Source organism: Cervus elaphus, chromosome 23 (assembly GCF_910594005.1).
Source record: "Cervus elaphus chromosome 23, mCerEla1.1, whole genome shotgun sequence".
Classification (NCBI taxonomy): Eukaryota; Metazoa; Chordata; class Mammalia; order Artiodactyla; family Cervidae; genus Cervus; species Cervus elaphus.
Window position 1 is genome coordinate 43,863,694 of NC_057837.1, and position 20,506 is coordinate 43,884,199.

Sequence of the window (20,506 nt, forward strand, 5' to 3'; positions counted from 1 at the left end):
CTTGGGGCTCTCTGTGCATCTTGCACCTGGATAGCTTTTCCCTTCTTCGGGTTCAGGATATTTTTAGCCATAATTTCATCAAATGCCTTTTCTGCCCCTTTCTCTCTCTCTCTCTTCTAAGACTCTTATCATGAGGATGTTAGTACACTTGATGTTGTCCAAGAGGCTTTTTAAATGGTTCTCTTTTTTAAAGTTTGTTTCTCTTTTTGCTGTTATTAATGCTAATGCATAATTCACATAAATCTCTCTTCCAGGTCACTTATGAATTTTTCTGTAACACCTAGTCTGCTATTAATTCCTTCTAGAGTGTTTTTTTAATCTGAGTTATTGCGTTATTCAGTTTTGACTGGTTATTTTTTAAAATATATTTTAGTTACTTGTTAACAGTCTCACTGTGTTCATTTACTCTTTTCCCTAGTTCAGCTAGCATTTGTATTACTGACACTTCGAATTCTGGTAAATTACTTTGGTAAGCAATATATCTGTTTTATTAGCTGATTTTGCAGGTGTTATTTTCTTATTCTTTCATCTGAAACAAATTCCTCTGCCTTTTCAATTTGTTTAACTTTCTCCATTTCTACGAAACTAGTTATCCATCCGTGTCTTGCAGGTGTGTCCTTGTATGGGCACTGCCCACTCTGCCCAGCATAGGCATCACGGGGAGGTGAACTGGATCCAGAGGCACTTAGGGGGCATCTGTGGGCTTGGGGCACATGGGCTGCCCAGTAAACCAGCCCGAGTCCTGGGCAGTGTCCTGCTGCCCCCTCAGCCTGTTCCAGGAGCAGGAGCGGGTATGTGTCTCAGGAGAGGAGTCAGGTCCCCGGGCCTCTTGCGGGTCCCCCTGGGCTCACAGCAGCTGTGGGGCTGCGACCTCCTGGGGTCGTCCCAGGGCTGCGGTGTCCAGTGCGTGGTGTGCACGGGTCTCTCTAGGGAGGACCTCTGAGCCCCTGTCCCCAGTCCTCGTCTGGGGCCCTCCCGGGGCTCAGTCATGATCTGACGGCTTCTCTTCCCTTCCCACCCAGCTCCATGGGGATGGTTCTGTACAGCCTTGGAGTGGACGAGGCTTCCTGCTGGTGTCATGTGTTTTCAGAAGATGTGAACCTGATGTGCTCCTGGGGGAGCTGAGCTCAGCGTCCTCTTGCCCACCTGGAGCTCCTCCCCAGGACAGCGTGTGACACTCACTGTTCGCTAACAGTGGCTCCTGTGATTGTTCAGGAAGAGTCAGTGCCAATTTATCTTCTTCCTTTCCTGGACCATGGTTTCCTCTTTCTTTTTTTCTTTCTTTCTCCTTCCTTCCTTTCTCTCTTTCTGTCGTGTGTGTGTATGTGTTCCTGCGTGTGTTCATAGTTGGGTACTTGAAACAACAGGCATGCACTCACTGCTGGTAGATTTGTTTCGTGTCCTGACAGTCCTTCACTAGTTTGCTTGGCATACTCCTAGTCCTGGGATCAGCCCGAAGGAAAACTGATGACAACTTGGTTCATTTCTGAGTCATAATCTTGCCTGGCATATGTGAACCTTTTTTATTCTCCTGAATTTATGATTGTTTTTGAAATGCCCTACTATCCCCCAAATGCACACTCCAGTTTTACTCAGAGTTTTACATGGTCTAGTCTATGTCTCCACTCGTATCCTCTGTCCCTGGCCCCACATATGTATAGTTCCCCTGCAGCTGTAATGAGATACTCTAGCTGCTCTTCAGTTTAAGCTTAGAATATTGAGTGAAACAGACACCAGTTTCCAGGCAGCCCGCAAGTAGGTTGGAACATTGCAGATAAGGTTTTCTGTGATCATTCTGGTTTGAGGGAGGCAACTGGGAGACTGCATTTCCCTAAGCAGAAGGAGGGTACAGGTGAGTACATGCATGATGAAATTTCCTGCCATTCTGTCCTGAATTTTTCTTAATTGGGTGTTCATTTGCTGTTGTTGTTGTTTAGTCATTAAGTTGTGTCTGACTCTTTTGAGACCCTATGGATTAGCCCGCCAGGTTCCACTGTCCATGGAATTGGCAAGAATATTGGAATGGGTTTTCATTTCCTTCTCCAGGATATCTTCCTGACCCAGGGATTGAACCTGTGTCTCCTGCATTGCAGGCAGATTCTTTACTACTCCACACCTGGGAAGCTGGTTCATTTGTCACTCTAAGGTGTTCCTATGACTGTTTCCCAGGGCTCCTATGAGGTTGTATAGCTAGTTTATAACTAGTTTCTTTAATTTTCTTTATGCTTTCATGTGAAAATCCAGCAGTTCATAGCTCACTCTTTAACTAACTTTACTTTCCATGTTAAATTTTAATTGGCTTCACAACATTCCATTGTAGCAATGTTTGATGATTTCCCTCACTCTACCAGACATATTATAATTTAACTTGTTTACAGGTTTTCCTTTTATGAATAATGTTGAGCAAGATAATAAATTATATAAAATATCATTTATGTCATGGCAATTTTAAAAGTTCTCTAACTAGCTGACTCATTAGAAAAGACCCTGATGCTGGGAAATATTGAAGGCAGGAGGAGAACAGAATGACAAAGGAAGAGATGGTTGAATGACATCAATAACTCAATGGACATGAGTTTGAGCAAGCTCCGGGAGATGGTGAAGGACAGGGAAGCCTGACATGCTACAGTCCATGGGGTCAGAGAGTCAGACATGACTGAGCAACTGAACAACAAAACTAGCTAAAAGATTTGAACAGAGAGTCTGTTAACATATCGCACACAGTAAAAGCCATTAATAACTAACCTCTAATAAGACCTTTGCCAGAATGTATGATTTTCACATTATTTTTAGGATTTCACCCCCATCCATAAGCAAAATAATTTTGCTGGTAGGATATATAAAAAGGCAAATTTATATTCATTTGATGTTTTCATTCTTTATTAAATGTTAACATTTTGAGAAATCCTTAATAGTCATTACTTTATTTTTTTTTTAGTCATTACTTTAAATTCTGTGATTGTGTGTATAAGTATGTGTGTGTATGCACTGTAATATAGATAATTGTTTCAATTGACATTTGCTCAAGATTGGGCTTCATAATTAGAATATTTAAAAAATTGGTGCATGTGATTTCTAGTCTACTGTGATTTATGTCGGAGAGTGTTTTGCCTATGTTCTCCTCTAGGAGTTTTAGAGTTTCTGGTCTTACATTTAGATCTTTAATCCATTTTGAGTTTTTTTTTGTGTATGGTGTTAGAAAGTGTTCTAGTTTCATTCTTTTACAAGTGGTTGACCAATTTTCCCAGCACCACTTGTTAAAGAGGTTGTCTTTTTTCCATTGTATATTCTTGCCTCCTTTGTCGAAGATAAGGTGTCCATAGGTTCATGGATTTATCTCTGGGCTTTCTATTCTGTTCCATTGATCTATATTTCTGTCTTTGTGGTTAATAATTATTCAGCAAATCCCATGAAATAATTTACAATAATGTAAGTGGATCCAGAATTAAAAATTTATTTATAAAAAATAAGGTAAAATTTTCCAAGAAATTAATGATTTATATCATTGTATAATGTGACTATTATTCTGATATAAGAGCAAACAAGTTAAATTAACACCCTTTGTTTATTTCTTACTCCATGGCTATTGGTTTAATCATGCTCCTCCTACAGTGTATCTGCTAACATTGGACAGTGCAGCTGGGGCATTACCTTTCTATTAATTATAACCTGTGAAGGCAGAAGAAAAATATCAGAGTCTGCTTACTCAGAGGAACAATAGGCAATGGATCCCAAATACCAGAGGGTGAAGCTTAATGATGGCCACTTCATTCCTATCCTGGGATTTGGAACCTATGCACCTGAGGAGGTAAGAGTAGTGGTTGTGGGTTGACATAAATTGTAGTGGATGTGACATGAGTGGAAGGAACTTGGGTTGTCAAGCACTGAGTTCCTGTGTGACTCTGGGAGGATCATGTGGTTCTACTAACCAGGCTAGAACCACGCCCTGTGAAAGGGAAGAGAGCATCCAGTCTCCACTCTGCATCAGGGTCTGAGGCTGTGATCACCTGCAGATTTCTCTGGGTTCCCCTCCAGTTTCCTTCTCTTTCCCAGCTTGGCAGAAGAGGTGAGACTCAGCAGTCAAGAACACTGACTGTCAGCTGCTTTGCTTTGAGGGTGATTGTAATGGCCAGGTTTCTCTGTATATTTCATTAATTACAGAACCGTTTCCTCCTTCCAAAAAGACATGATCCAGAGAAGTATTCGAGGTAAAAGCTCCTGAAGATGAGGTGACTGAAAACTAATGGGAGAAAATTGCTTTTCTACTGTGGAATACCTACTAGGTCACAGGGAAGAAACACTTCAACTGTGTTTTGCCCTGTACTTCTGTTTCTGTGTGGAAACTTCTAATGGAAAGTTCAGTGCCATTCGAGGAGACAAGCTATAGTCTTACAGGGAAAGGTTTCAAAGGCTTTTGTTATATATTTTTATCTAACTATGGTCTTCAGTGCTTGAGTGTAAGAAGTACAAAGAGGATAATTTACTAGACTGGAATCCAGAAAATTTGCTACCCATCTTGTCTTTAGAGTATGTATTGAATAGTTGTATGACAAGGGACTGGCCCTTAAACTTTGAATATCACTTCTTTTATGTATGAAACAGAAGGAAATATTCAGAGAAATTTTGAAGACAGAAGTCAGGACTTTGTAGTGCAAACTAGAATGAGGAGAGGGAAGGGTTCAGCTATTACTGAAGCTCACTAGTTCATTCCTCAGCACATCCCTGAATGCCCCTGCATTTAAGGAAAGCCAGAACTAGACCCAACAGATGGAAGTTAGACAAGCACCTCCTTGAAAAAGAAAAGATTACAAGTCACATAAAAAGAAGCAAAATATTATTCAGGCTTATAAAAGAAATTATCCATCATTTGCAACAACATGGATGAACTTAGATAACATTAAGCTGAGTGAAATAAGTCAGACATAAAGAACAAACACTGCATGATCTCTCTATGAGTATGATCTATAAAAAAAGTTGAACTCATAGAAGCAGAGAGTAGAATCACAGTGACCAAGAGCTGGGGATAAAGTTGGGGAAAATGGAAAGATGCTGGTCAAATGGCAAAGGCCTTCAGTTGTAAGATAAATAAATCTGGAGACATGATGTACAGCACAGTGGCTACTGTTAATAATAATGGGTTATATTCTTGAGATTTGCCAGGAGGGTAGACCTTAAAGGTCTCACAAACACTTACAAAAGTTAATTATGTGAGGTAATGGAACTGTTAACTAGCTTGGTTGTGATATTCATCATACAGGGAAAGAAAGCATAAGTGGTAGTCCATCAGTTGTGTCCAACTCTTTGTGAACCCAAGGACTATAACCTGCTAGGCTCCTCTCTCCTAGGATTTTCCAGACACAAATACTGGAGTGGGTTGCCATCCCCTTCTCTAAGGGATGTTCCTGACCCAGAGATCAAACCCACATCTCCTGCATTGCAGGCAGATTCTTTCCCATCTGAGCCACCAGGACAGGCATTAAAAAAATCACTTAGTACACTTTGAATAGGTATAGTTTTTATTTTGTGTATTCTGCATGACTATATTGGTAGAGCACTCTTAGAAGATTTCACCTTGTTTCTTGGTGCTTTGTATCATGAACCTTTACCCTTATTGACTTTGCTTAAAATATCTCACTGTATAAATCATATCCATGGCTCAGATGGTAAAGAATCACTTGCAATTCAGGAGACACAGGTTTGATCCCTGTGTCAGGAAGATCCCCTGTAGAAGGGGATCTTCCTTGCCTGGAGAGTTCCATGGACAGAGGAGCCTAGAGGACTACAGTCCATGAAGTCGCAAAGAGTCGGACACAACTGAACAACTAACACACTCAATTTTTTTCGCTTTAATGAGTTCCTCCAGCACATCACTGAACCTGGAGGTGGCCTTTGGGGTCCTCTGATGCCTTTGATCAACCACTGATCACCTGGGATTGAAGACTTCCTGGGTATTCATTTAATAACTTTATAGGAAATTTCAGGTAAACTATCATGGGTTCAACACCACACATGCAGAACTAACCAAAAGCACAAAGAAACATTAAAGCTTTTGTTTGTTTCTTTTTCTTGGGAAAAATCAAAGCTTGTGCATCAGCAGTTTCTTTATCATGTGAATATTCAACTACCACCTTTGTTGCTTATGTAGGTTCCTAAGAGTGAAGCTCTGGAGGTCACCCAATTGGCTATAGAGGTTGGGTTCCGCCATATTGACTGTGCTCATTTGTACCAAAATGAAGTGCAAGTTGGACAAGCCATTCGGAGCAAGATTGCAGATGGCACTGTGAAGAGAGAAGACATATTCTACACTTCAAAGGTGCTGTGTGTTTGTGTGTGCACATGTATGCAAGTCATGGTGTGCAGGTAATAATTGAACACTGCTTATTAGTACAACTTTTTTTCACACATATTTGTGTATTAAATCTGGTATCCAAAAAGAAAGTGAGAGTGATGATGGCTTTCTCATCATTGGTTCAAATTTTAATTTTAAATTAAAGTCACTTTATTTTTCTGAGCCTAGACCAGAGCAGTGTGATTTAGTATGGGCTAATGAATCAGACAGAAATAATTAGATTATAGCTTTCCTTATCATCTAGGGAACTTTCTAAATTTTCTTCAAATTCTAAATCTCAGTTCTTACTTCCATCTAAGAGGTGGAAATAGGAGGCACTGTTTTTTATTACGTGAGATCTAACCAAATGTCTTGAATTATGTTCTGCACATAATAATATGTTCAAAACACTTCCTACAGTTACATAAACAAAAAGATTCTAATTACTCCTAAGAGGATTGATTCTTTAATAGAATTAGATTGACTTTGTGAACTGCTTTTATTAAACTTTATTAAACATAATTCAGATGATGGATATATTAGCTATTTGATACTTTTTATTTCTTGGATCATTTTCTTCCATTGTGAATTATGTACTAGTGATAAATTCAATCAAATAACAAAGTTTACATGGGTTGGTTAGATAAAAAATGGAACTGAAAAAGAAACAGGGTGGTTTTCCTCTGTGATCGTCCATTTCTAATCAGGAAAAATCTTTGATTTTTAGATGAAAGCATAAAAACAAAGTTACCTACAACGTTAATTTCATGCGGCTCCCTTTCTTTAATCTCTGCAGCTTTGGTCCACTTTCCTTCAACCAGAGTTGGTCCGACCAGCCTTGGAAAAGTCACTGAAAAATCTTCAACTGGACTATGTCGATCTCTACATTATTCATTTTCCACTGGCTCTGAAGGTTGGCAATTTGTATGATTACAACTATTTTCATTCTTGTGTCAGAATGTCTATCAACCTGCATGGATGGTTGACTTCAGATTTTTCATAGTAGGATATACTCTTCACTAGAGTAGAATTCCCAAATAATCATTTATGATTATCTTTTTATTGAGTTTTTTTTTTAAATTTTTAATTTGTCATTCCTCCCAGAGAAAAAAGCTCAACAATCTCATGTTCTTTGCTCAAAAAATTGAGGGAATAGAAATAGGTGAGTTCTGCACACAGTACTGAGTATGACTCTTGAGTCCCTTGGGGATTTTAAGAACACAGAGTTTGGTGCAGCCGTGGTGAGCATGACACTGCCTTACACTTGAAAAAGATGAGTTTATCTCATCTTTCACCCTTTCAAGTTGAGCAGTTTTGATGGTGCTCTCTCTAGGTGAGTCTAAACCTTTAATGGGACTTAGGAGACCTTGTCTACACTGTTGTCTGTCTTCATGATGAGGTCTGTGGACTGCACTTAGCCATTAAGAACTGTATTACTTAGAACTGCTTTTTTAAAAATTATTTATTTATTTTAATTGGAGGTTAATTACTTTATAATATTGTGATGGTTTTGCCATACATAAACATGAATAGGCCAAAGGTATACATGTGTCCCTCCCATCCTGAACCCCCCTCCCACCTCCCTCCCCAACCTATCCTTCTAGATTGTCCCAGAGTTCTAGGTTGATTTTAAGTTACAGAAATCAACTCAAGCCAAGTCATCCTATGCAGAAGAGTTTATTGGTTTATGTAGATGGCAAGGCCCAGGTATGGAAGATTTAAGGATTTGCAGTACTCTTCAGAAAGGTTTCCTTTCTCCCCCTACCACTTAACTTTCCATTACTCTTGGTTGGCTTTATTTTTATATCAATATTTTCCATCAGTGGTAAATTAACCTTGATTTATTTAAGGCTCATGGTCATGAACATTTGAGAGCATGTCTGGATCTTTCACATCCCATATCAACCTAAGGAGAGTCTTGTTGGTTCATGTGTCTGTCCTAGGGGCTATCAGATGCTCAGAGAGAAAAGAAATTCTATCACATCTAAGTCAAGATTGCAATTTTTATTCTGGAAATAAAGCCATGTAACATTGCCATTCTTTACATCAGTAACAGTGAGTCCCCTTTAGGACCTAGGAAAATTCTATTTATTAAAACATATGGTAAGTGTAAGAGATCTGGAATGTTGTAAACCTATCTTATGGAGGTTAGTGTCCTGGTCCCAGATGTGCCTGGCAGGCTGACTAAATGGAGAAATTATTTTGTGACATCTCTAAAATTACTGCTTCTATTCCAGCCAGGAGAGGAGCTTTTTCCAAAAGATGAAAATGGAAAAGTGATATATGACTCTGTAGATTTCTGCCGCACATGGGAGGTGAGTCCAGGAAGGAGAAAACCAGGGGAGGAGCCAGGAGACTGGGAACCTCCTTTCTTTCTTCCACCTGTGAGAATGGGCTGTGGACTATCATACTCAGCAGTTCATGAATCTAAGGACTAGGATGTTGGGGTTGTGGGGAGAAAACCATTGCTGAAATGTTCACAGGGAAGGACAGAATCTGGGATGGTGAAGCCAGGCATCTATTTCCTTCCATGTGATATGTATTCTCCAGGGTTTTCTAAGGAGGAGATGGTTAATTCTTCTTCTTGTGTCATGACCTTCTTCTCATTTTTTCTTTCTTAAAATCAATGTCAATTCTTGACATGAGACACTTTTTACAGATTTTTTTTTTTTTTGAGCATTTATTCTTGATCTATCACTCATTTCAAATGACTGCTCACCACCCCCGCTCCCCAGGCCCTGGAGACATGTAAAGATGCAGGGCTGGCTAAGTCCATCGGGGTGTCCAACTTCAACCACAAGCAGCTGGAGAAGATCCTGAACAAGCCAGGGCTCAAGTACAAGCCCGTCTGCAACCAGGTGAGGCTCCTCTCCCTCCTGCTCTTCAGAACTTCCTTCTTGGCCTGATGTCTGTCTGTCCTCCCCTCCTGTTCATCCAACCTTTGTGGACAGATGATTCTAGAGATCAGAGCCTCTGTCTGGATGGTGTGAATAGAACCCAAAAAGGTATCTCTGTCTGATAAAGTCTGGGTGGAAAATCTGGGGATGGCTTCCTGCTAAACTGTGGTAAGCACTGAGGGAAGGTACTGGAGGTGAAGGGGGTTAGACTAGTCCCCCAGAACTTAGAGGGAGGAGGTGTTTTCCTGAGCTAAAAGGATCTCCAGAAATCAGATGGTAAAAGTGCCTCAGAGGGAACTGTGTACAGAAGAAAGACCATTAAAACATAGAATAGGAAGTAAATAGAGATAAATAAGCTGAGACAAGTGTTAAGAGTTTGTGTGGGGTTTGGATACCCAAATCCTTAGTCTTGGTGTCTCTGTGCTAATGGGTCTTCAACAGGAAGCATAGTACAGAAAAATTTACTGGAGGTTATGAAAATCATTCAGGTTATAGAGTGAAATCAGCATCTTACAGCAATACTAACAGTAGATGAAATAGTCAGGAATTAGAGCACACCCTCTGATTTACTCAGTCTTGATCTTTTTCTCCCATAGATGTCTATCATAAAATTAACTGTTTAAATACTTTTTTCTTTGTTTGATGCTGTCCTGTTATATTTTTGTTATATTTTTACTTTATTGCTATAAGTTAATATGATTCATTTAAAAACATTTTAAGTATATAACACTGCACAATACAATGTACTTTAAGCTCATTGTATTGTATTGTATAATATAATAATTTTAAGCATAGGGACAAGGCTGTACAGTAAGTCTCTAGAATTTATTCATCTTGTATAATTGAGAATTTGTACCTATGAATAGGAAATACTGATTTCTCCCTACTCCCCACCCCCCACCTCCCCGTGGTGACCATCACATTACTCTTTAACTCTGTGAGTTTGACCAATTTAGGTATTAACATCTGTCTTTCTGCAACTGTTGTATTTCATATAATGTAATGTCCACAAGCTCCCCTGGTGGTGCACTGTAAAGAATCTGCCTGCCAGTGCAGGAGACTGTGGTTCAATCCCTGGGTTGGTAATATGCCCTGGAGAAGGAAATGGCAACCCACTCCAGTATTCTTGCCTGGGAAGTCCATGGGACCACTAAATAATCAAACATGACTTAATGACTAAACAACAACAACAATGTCTATAAGGTACAACCTGAAGTCAAGGAGTAAGAGTCTTCTACAGAAAATGTAGCTTGTAAAACTCAGGAAATATATATATATATTATAAATATATAATATATATTTATAATAAAACTCAGGAAATATATATATATATATATATATATATATATACTAGCTCCCTAGTAGCTAGTTGGTAAAGAATCCTCCTGCAAAGCAGGAGACACTGGTTTGATTCCTGGGTAGGAAAGATCCCCTGGAGAAGGGGTAGGCTACCCAATCCAATATTCTTGGGCTTCCCTAGTGGCTCAGATAGTACAGAATCTGCCTGCAGTGCGGGAGACCTAGGTTTGACCCCTGGGTTGGGAAGAACCCCTGGAAGAGGGCATGGCAACCCACTCCAGTACTCTTGTCTGGAGAATCCCCATGGACAGAGGATCCTGGCAAGTTACAGTTCATGGGGTCGCAAGGAGTTGGACATGACTGAACAGCTAAGCACAGCACAGCATATATGTATAATCACTATTCTAAATTAAAAATGCTTTAAAACTATTGTGACTTTAGCATTAATTTTGCCTCCAAGTTTTCATTGTGAAAATTTTCAGATATTAGAAAAGTTAAGGGTACGATCAAGGACACCCATATTTTCCCTCTTGTATGCAAAATGTTTCACATTTTGCCACATTGGCAGATGTGTATGTGGGTGTGTGTATATATACATATATTTACATGTGTAATATTAGATGGAACTGATCTCATTGTGGCTCACATGTCACTTTGAGTCATGTATATCAAGCTCTTTTAACCTGTCATGGTCATTCAATTATATTTTTTAACCATGATATCCAAACAGTTTTTCAACAAATATAATAGATTTATCAGACTATCATCTTGTATTATTAATTTGCTTCTCAATTCCTGTAAACAGATAGATCTGAACCCCTTACTCATGCTCATAAATTTATACATTTTGGGACTATGTCCTTTGCATGCTGTGCCCCTCAATTGGCACCCAGTAGGAAGCACATGATCATCAGCTGTCCCACTGTGATGATGGCATTTTTGTTCTCCTAGTAAAGTTACTGGCAGCTATATTTTTAATTTGGAAATGTGTATTTCCCATGTTGAAATTACCTAGTCATCTACTAGATAATAATTGTCATCAGAGGAAATTCATTTTCCCCAAAATTTTCATATAATGGTTGAAAATCCATCAGTAATGTTCACCTGAATTAATTATTTCATTGGGACAGTTTTCAATATTTGCAATGTAAGCACTTTTTAATCTTCTTACCTGACATTTTATTGTAAAAATAGAATTCCCTCATTAAGTCAGGATAAAATACACCTATTCCTATAAGGCAAGGCGAAAACTTCCCTTCTTCCCTTTAATTGTCAGTTTCTGAGAAAGGAGTTTTCATAATAATCATCCGTAGAGGGAAACATTTTTGCTCTTTTTCTCTCTCTCTTAGGGATTTTTGTTGAGTCTGTGTGCTACATTTGCTCTCATTCATGATTCCCTTTGGTGTTAAAATCTACTCAGATGGTACCATGGGAACCCATCAATCTGGTTCTTTTGTCCTGCAGACATGTAGGAGCAAATTCTTGCATTTTGCAAGACTTGATGTCCAAGACTCAAACAGTTGTTTTCTTGTCCCAGATCTGGAGTTAGGTATGTCCCCTGGTAGTGTATTTAGTAACTGAGTTCTGGTCCCTAGAGTTGTTTGTTCTCAGGAATGTTATTACTTTTTCTGTTTTTGAGAATAGAGATATAATATGTATTTCTTAAAAAAATTACTTGATATTGATATTTTCAGTTCCAATTTAGTGTTCCATAGTTTATTTTTTCTTTAGATGTTTTAAACATTTTGCCTTTCTCTGTCATGTTGATATCACCTTCCTATATAACCTGACACTCTTCCATGTTGACATTCTATAGGTGGAATGTCACCCTTACCTCAATCAGAACAAACTGTTGGAGTTCTGCAAGTCACATGATATCGTTCTTGTTGCCTATGGTGCTCTGGGATCCCAACGATTGAAAAATTGGTAAGGAACGCTAATGAAGACAACAGAGAGTTTACCTAAAATTCAATTTTTCATGGAATATATTTTGTTATGTTGTACTCGGTGCTCTCAACTGGCAGGGGGTAGAGAGAGGAAACGCAAGAGCCTTCTCTTTTGTCTTCTCATCACTCAGCCAATTATTTTTCACATTATATGTGTCTTGTTGTAGATTAATCAATAATAAGTGACTGCATTAAAATCTATATATAATCCCCCAGTTGAGATCTAAGACATAAGCTTAAGTCATGATTTACTTACTTATTAATTAATGAACACATTGCTAGTAAAAGACTCTCTGAGCTTCCCTTACCTTATGTCTAAAGTCAGGATAATAAACCTCCCAGGTCAATGATGATCAAAAAAAAATTACAATTTGAACCATTTTTGTAAACATCTGTGTAAGTACTGCACACTGTAAATAGTGATGAAAAGAATAGTTACTATGAGACTACTCAATTTTTATCAATATTGAGACAGTTAAACTAAAAAGTATCCCAGTCTTTTCCTTCTCCTTTTATGCTCTTATACTTACTTTGGGGCTATGATTGGAGAGGAAAAACAACCCCTGAGATGTACAAGAACAAAACCACAGCTGTGGAAGCATTGATCTCAACTCAGCATACACCCAGGTGACCAGGAGAGCCTTGTAAACACAGATTGGGAGGTGACAGAGTCAAGTTTCTGATTCAGTTTGTCTGCAGTTAAGCCATGGGATTTGTATTTCTAACAAGCCTCCAGGTGAAACTGATGCTGCTGGTCCCTGGACCACACTTTGAGAAGCACTGGTCTAGAGTGGACCTACTTGTTCTGTTTGAGAAGCCTCTTAGAAACTGAGTACTCACTCTCAGCTCCTCAGGATTTCTTAATTTCTTTCCAGGGTAAACCCGAACTACCCTATTCTTTTGGAGGACCCAGTTCTTTGTGCCATTGCCAAAAAGCACAAGCAAACACCAGCTCTGGTTGCCCTTCGCTACCAGATACAACGTGGGGTTGTGGTTCTAGCCAAGAGTTACAACAGGAAGCGGATCAAAGAGAACATGCAGGTGATGAGTGGGGCTGTGGGCAGAGGGCTCCTAAGGAATATCCTTCACAAGGGTCATTTTTGTCCAGCTGTCAGACTATTTTTAAGTCAAAATGAGTTACCTGTTCTTTCCTGTGCATGAATGCCTTGTGTGTACTTCCAGTGGTTTTCTCCTCCTGATGTGGCAACAGGAGAGGTGACATGGCTGGAGAGGGTTAAGGTTGGACAGAAAATAGAGATTTTAGATCCAACATTACGTCTGCAACTTATTCTGTCACCTCGGGTAAATGACATCTTATTTTCTTTGTTTTTAATTGACAAAATTGCATTAGGTGATTTTCTTAAACTGTTTAGGCTGCTCTAACAAAATACTACAGATTGAGTGGCTTAGAAAAAAAATTGAAATTTATTCCTCACAGTTCTAAAGCTGAAAGACTGGAGTCAGGGTACCTGGGTGATCAGGTGAGGGCTCTCCTCCAGGTCACAGACTTCTCCTTGTATCCTCACACGGTGGAGGGGGCAACAGAGCTCTCTCAAGTCTCTTATATGAATATGATACTGTTCAACTCTCATTCGTAAAAATTCCACTATCATGATCTAATCACCCCTCAAAAGCTCCATTTCTAGCACCATCACAGTGGGGGGGGGGCGGGTAAGGCTAACAACGTGTGAATTTGGGAACACGCGAATGAGAGCAGTCATCCTGAACCAATTCATCATGGTTTTATTTTACATTTCTCTGAATATTAATGTAGTTTCATTTTCATGCATTTCAGTTTCTGCCTTTGTACATGTACATGTACAAAGGTACATGATTTTGTACATTTTTATTAGATTGTACGTCTTTTTATTTTTATATTATATCATTAGCCATAGCTGTACAGGAAATCTCCCCCATTTAGGGGTTTAAGGCAGAGATCGTTTATGCGTCTGTTGATTCTGTGGTTTCACAATCAACCTGCACTGAGCTAAGCTGTTGTCTTCTTGGCTGAGCTCTTTTGGGCATTTGTAGTTCAGCGCAGAGCAGCTCAGCAGTTCTTCTTTAGCAGGTGGATGAGGCTATTGTCACAGGAGACTGCATGCTTCTCTATATATTTTTTCTTATATATTTGGCTAGACTGTTGTCAATCTACTTGGTCTTTATCTCATCACAGTGTTTTTAACCCCTGTAAGTGAGTGGGGAAAAATCCTCTTCCCGTCTGGGCTCAGATCTGACTCACCACTTCTGGGAAATACCACTGTCCAGTGGAAGTTACAGGTCAAACTAAGTCAAGGGTAAGGGAAATGTTCCCTGATAAACTGGCTTTTTGTTTCCACTCAAATCTCGATCTGTAATACACTTAAACTGATTTTTGAATATGACATGAAAAGGTATATACATATAGTTAAACAGAAATCTGTCCGTATTTTCCCACAGATTTTCATTGTCAACTCTGTCATGTATCAAATGTCCATAAGTACATTTCTGGCCTCTCTCTGTTCTATTTAACTATTTACTTCTCTGTACTACTTTATTATAGTGGAAAATAATCTTGCTTTAACTAACATTATTTTTTTTTCCTTTAAGTATGTCTTTACTGCTCTTTTTTTTTTTGAGGATTTTTTTTTCATTTATTTTTATTAGTTGGAGGCTAATTACTTTACAATATTGTAGTGGGTTTTGTCATACATTGACATGAATCAGCCATGGAGTTACATGTATTCCCCAACCCGATCCCCCCTCCCACCTCCCTCTCCACCCGATTCCTCTGGGTCTTCCCAGTGCACCAGGCCTGAGCACTTGTCTCATGCATCCAACCTGGACTGGTGATCTGTTTCACCCTAGATAATATACATGTTTCAATGCTGTTCACTGGAAACATCCCATCCTCGCCTTCTCCCACAGAGTCCAAAAGTCTGTTCTGTATTTCTGTGTCTCTTTTTCTGTTTTGCATATAGGGTTATCATTACCATCTTTCTAAATTCCATATATATGTGTTAGTATGCTCTAATGTTATCTTTCTGGCTTACTTCACTCTGTATAATGGGATCCAGTTTCATCCATCTCATTAGAACTGATTCAAATGAATTCTTTTTAATGGCTGAGTAATATTCCATGGTGTATATGTACCACAGCTTCCTTATCCTTTCGTCTGCTGATGGGCATCGAGGTTGCTTCTGTGTCCTGGCTATTATAAACAGTGCTGCGATGAACATTGGGGTGCACGTGTCTCTTTCAGATCTGGTTTCCTCAGTGTGTATGTCCAGAAGTGGGATTGCTAGGTCATTTGGCAGTTCTATTTCCAGTTTTTTAAGGAATCTCCACACTGTTCTCCATAGAGGCTGTACTAGATTGCATTCCCACCAACAGTGTAAGAGGGTTCCCTTTTCTCCACACCCTCTCCAGCATTTATTGCTTGTAGACTTTTGGATAGCAGCCATCCTGACTGGTGTGTAATGGTACCTCATTGTGGTTTTGATTTGCATTTCTCTGATAATGAGTGATGTTGAGCATCTTTTCATGTGTTTGTTAGCCATCTGTATGTCTTCTTTGGAGAAATGTCTGTTTAGTTCTTTGGCCCATTTTTTGATTGGGTCATTTATTTTTCTGGAATTGAGCTGCAGGAGTTGCTTGTATATTTTTGAGATTAATCCTCTGTCTGTTGCTTCGTTTGCTATTATTTTCTCCCAATCTGAGGGCTGTCTTTTCACCTTACTTATAGTTTCCTCTGTTGTGCAAAAGCTTTTAAGTTTCATTAGGTCCCATTTGTTTAGTTTTGCTTTTATTTCCAATATTCTGGGAGGTGGGTCACAGAGGATCTTGCTGTGATTCATGTCGGAGAGTGTTTTGCCTATGTTCTCCTCTAGGAGTTTTATAGTTTCTGGTCTGACATTTAGATTTTTAATCCATTTTGAGTTTATTTTTGTGTATGGTGTTAGAAAGTGTTCCAGTTTCATTCTTTTACAAGTGGCTGACCAGTTTTCCCAGCACCACTTGTTAAATAGGTTGTCTTTTTTCCATTGTATATTCTTGCCTCCTTTGTCAAAGATTAGGTGTCCATAAGTTCGTGGATTTATCTCTGGGCTTTCTATTCTGTTCCATTGATCTATATTTCTGTCTTTGTGCCAGTACCATACTGTCTTGATGACTGTGGCTTTGTAGTCTTGGAAAATTCAAAAAAAATTGAAATCATTCCAGTCATCTTTTCTGACCACAGTGCAATAAGATTAGATCTCAATTACAGGAAAAAAATTGTTAAAAATTCAAACATATGGAGGTTAAATAACACACTTCTGAATAACCAACAAGTCATAGAAGAAATCAAAAAAGAAATCAAAATATGCATAGAAATGAATGAAAATGAAAACACAACAACCCAAAACCTATGGGACACTGTAAAAGCAGTGCTAAGGGGGGAGGTTCATAGCATTACAGGCTTACATCAAGAAACAAGAAAAAAGTCAAATAAATAACCTAACTCTACACCTAAAGCAATTAGAGAAGGAAGAAATGAAGAACCCCAGGGTTAGTAGAAGGAAAGAAATCTTAAAAACTAGGGCAGAAATAAATGCAAAAGAAAGTAAAGAGACCATAGCAAAAATCAACAAAGCTAAAAGCTGGTTTTTTGAAAAAATAAACAAAATTGACAAACCATTAGCAAGACTCATTAAGAAACAAAGAGAGAAGAACCAAATTAACAAAATTAGAAATGAAAATGGAGAGATCACAACAGACAACACTGAAATACAAAGGATCATAAGAGACTACTACCAGCAGCTCTATGCCAATAAAATGGACAACTTGGATGAAATGGACAAATTCTTAGAAAAGTATAACTTTCCAAAACTGAACCAGGAACAAATAGAAGATCTTAACAGACCCATCACAGGCAAGGAAATTGAAACTGTAATCAGAAATCTTCCAGCAAACAAAAGCCCAGGACCAGATGGCTTCACAGCTGAATTCTACCAAAAATTTAGAGAAGAGCTAACACCTATCTTACTCAAACTCTTCCAGAAAATTGCAGATGAAGGTAAGCTTCCAAACTCATTCTATGAGGCCACCATCACCCTAATTCCAAAACCAGACAAAGATGCCACAAAAAAAGAAAACTACAGGCCAATATCACTGATGAACATAGACGCAAAAATCCTTAACAAAATTCTGACATTTCCATTTTGTGACTATGATATTCATTTCTAATTATTTAAGTGTCCTTTAATATTTTAAATGCATTTCATAACTTTCTCACAGAGACATATACATAATCAATATTTTAGATTATTCATAGGTAATGAATAAGTTTGTTATCAGATTCTTGATTAGGTTTTCACAGGGGGATCCTCGTTTCCATACTTGTTTAAGGTCTATGCTCTGCCATATTTTAGGGGATGTTGAGAAGGAAAAAAACAGTCTAGTGTTCAGTCAAGTGCACGTATTTTGTCCTAGTTGTCCAACAGTGCCTTTGTTTAAAAAAAGTTGATTTTTGTTTGCTTGTCTTCTGTTGAAAGAAATTCACGTAGAAAGATAGGGGATTGATGCCTTGCAACCTCTGTGTGTGTGTCTGTCTGAGAACTGGAGCAGAAAAGTAGAGGGTATAGAAAGGAGAAGTGAGAACACTGCAGAGGGTCCCAGGTTGCTCACCTGGAAGCTGAAGACAGACATGGCTTCCCCATCTCCTCTTCTTGTCTCCATCCAGCTGGAAAGTCCTCCAGTCCCCAGGGGGAGGCCAGCTCCTTGGGAGAGAAGTCATTGTGATTCTTCCTTTATTCCAGGTTCTTGACTTTGAATTGACTCCAGAAGACATGGAAGCAATTGATGGCCTCAACAGTAACATACGATATTATGATTTAGTCTTGTAAGTGACTTGCGTATATTTCACACATACACTGCTTTCTGTAGCAGGCAGGTCAGCAGGGGAACTAAGCTTTTTAAAAGCTTAATTCTCAGAAGATAGTCCTGGTTTCCAGGGTAGCTGTAAAACTGGGGCTTCCTGCAGACCTCAGACCAAAGGTTTCCTTCAGGGCTCCATCTCTGACCAACAGAAATGTGACTGTGGCCCAGGACAGTCCATAAGTAAAATCCCTAGATTTGACGTGGTGGTGAATTCACTACTTTGTGCTCCTAATCCCTGTGCCTGATGTACCTCCTCTCAGGGCCCAGGAATCCAGTAGACACAAAGGGGACAGTGGCTGCAACCCACTATTCTTTTAGGGACCTGTGAACGTATTTTATCTTTAAACTTTTTATAAAATTGGGAGGAAATGATTAATAATGACTATGTAATAATGAATCCAGCTTGGACTACATTTGTGTTTATCCTAACACAATTGTAAAATATATTGTTGATATTTTTTATGGAGGAAAGTCTCATGAAAGGCAAAATGCATCAGTACTGAGAGGTCACATGGCCCGGCCTCCACCCCCTTCCCTAAGTGTCTGGTGAATTTTCTCCCTAATGGGCCTTTCTTTACCAAGACACCATCCATTTCTTTCAAATAGATCTCTTCATTGACCTTTTCCCCCTATTACAAATCCCATGTCCTCATCCTTATAAACTCACAAAACTGAGTTTCAAGGAGATCATGAGCTTAACTGACCCTCCAGTGAGTGATGGCCATGTCCTTAGCAGGACACACCCAGGTAAGATCTTCTGGGTCTCTCTGGTTTCCTGAGTCAAGACTTACTCCAGTGTTGCCTTTGTTCATCAGGGATCATCCCTTAGGGAACCCTAACTCCTTGACTTTGACTTAGTCACTAACATGAAATTCCAGCCGCCTAATTACTGCAGGAGGATGTCAGGATTGAAGAGAAAGAAGGCTAATCAAACAGAGAGATATTAGAAGAGAGTTTAGAGAGAAGGTAATGCAAATTATTAGCAAAAGGAAGATTTAGTTTTAAATGAAAGATGTCAAAACTTTGTCTCCTGTTTGTAAAGCTATATCATGATTCTGAAAAAAAGATATTATAAATAAAACAAAAAGATGGAAATTTACTTCTCTGTACTCAAAAACTTTTCAGTATACTTTTCTGTTCACCTTCCTCAGGCTGTCAGTGCCTGGACTTACTCATGTTTGTGGGTTTAGGTCGAAATCATAACTCTTGGCATATGGAATCACTCAGAATGTACTCGTTAATGAAATAAATGAAAAGGAATGAATTTAGAAAGAAAAGTAAAAACATAGGGAAAAAGGAAAGTAGCAGTAATACTAATCATTAATTAACCACTGTTTTAATCTGTTATAAATTAAGAAAATAGTCATCTCAGTTTATCAGTATTGTTGCTTATGTGTCCATGACATCTCAAAAGATCAGAAGTGTCTTAATGGAATGCCCTCTATTTTGGCGGGGGGGGGGGGGGGTGCTCAGTACTTACTTGTTGAATGGATGTGTTAAAAAGATCTGCACAGTTGTTACTGAGATCATCATCATCACACCCAGGACCAAATGTTCCACCTGGGGCTGAAATGACCTTAATGTTTTAGCTGTAGTTCTCAGACCTTCTTATAAACTGTAATTCCAATCAAGGTAAATATCATTGTGATGTTTATATTGCTTATGACTGTGGGAATCGGGCACACAGGCACCATTCACATGTGGACTGGATGCCTGGGGTAGAAGGTGGGATGTGGTTGTAGACTGAGGTTTAGGCCATCCTGGCTATATCCACAGAGAAACACTCTCCTTGGCCATGTGATACAGAATTAATAAATTAACATCCCTCTTTCTCTTTCAGCCTTGCTGATCACCCTGACTACCCATTTTCTGAAGAATACTGATTGTGAGCAATCCATCATGGTCCTATCAGAATTTACTGATTATTGGGGTGTGGAGAGGAATGTTATGATTGGTGGAGCTAATTAAAAGCTGTGTCTCTAGTTTAAGGTTTCTTGCTTTTTGTGTATGTGAAATAATAAAGATTTCAAAACAAGGATACTTGGGAGGGGATTAAAAGGCAGAGTTGGAGACTTCCCTGGTGGTCCAGTGGTTAAGAATCCATGCTTCCACTGCAGGGGGCATAGGTTTGATCCCTGGTT

The 20,506-nt window shown here is 39.0% G+C and overlaps 1 protein-coding gene across 3 annotated transcripts; it reads left to right on the forward strand.

The window, feature by feature from the left end:
* Nucleotides 1-425: 425 nt before the first annotated feature.
* Nucleotides 426-20,347, forward strand: LOC122681813 (dihydrodiol dehydrogenase 3-like). 3 transcript variants are annotated; one of them, XM_043884275.1, is made up of 12 exons: nucleotides 440-469; nucleotides 611-791; nucleotides 1,023-1,852; nucleotides 3,613-3,808; nucleotides 6,146-6,313; nucleotides 7,125-7,241; nucleotides 8,566-8,643; nucleotides 9,064-9,186; nucleotides 12,341-12,450; nucleotides 13,346-13,511; nucleotides 18,245-18,327; nucleotides 20,206-20,347. In XM_043884275.1, exons 4-12 carry the CDS (start codon nucleotides 3,725-3,727, stop codon nucleotides 20,246-20,248), a joined length of 972 nt encoding a protein of 323 aa, XP_043740210.1. In that variant the 5' UTR covers nucleotides 440-469; nucleotides 611-791; nucleotides 1,023-1,852; nucleotides 3,613-3,724; the 3' UTR covers nucleotides 20,249-20,347. The 3 variants fall into 3 exon arrangements, with proteins under 3 accessions (XP_043740211.1, XP_043740210.1, XP_043740209.1); XM_043884274.1 differs by having other exon boundaries at nucleotides 1,023-1,220; XM_043884276.1 differs by lacking the exon at nucleotides 611-791 and having other exon boundaries at nucleotides 426-469; nucleotides 1,023-1,220.
* The last annotated feature ends 159 nt before the right edge of the window (nucleotides 20,348-20,506 follow it).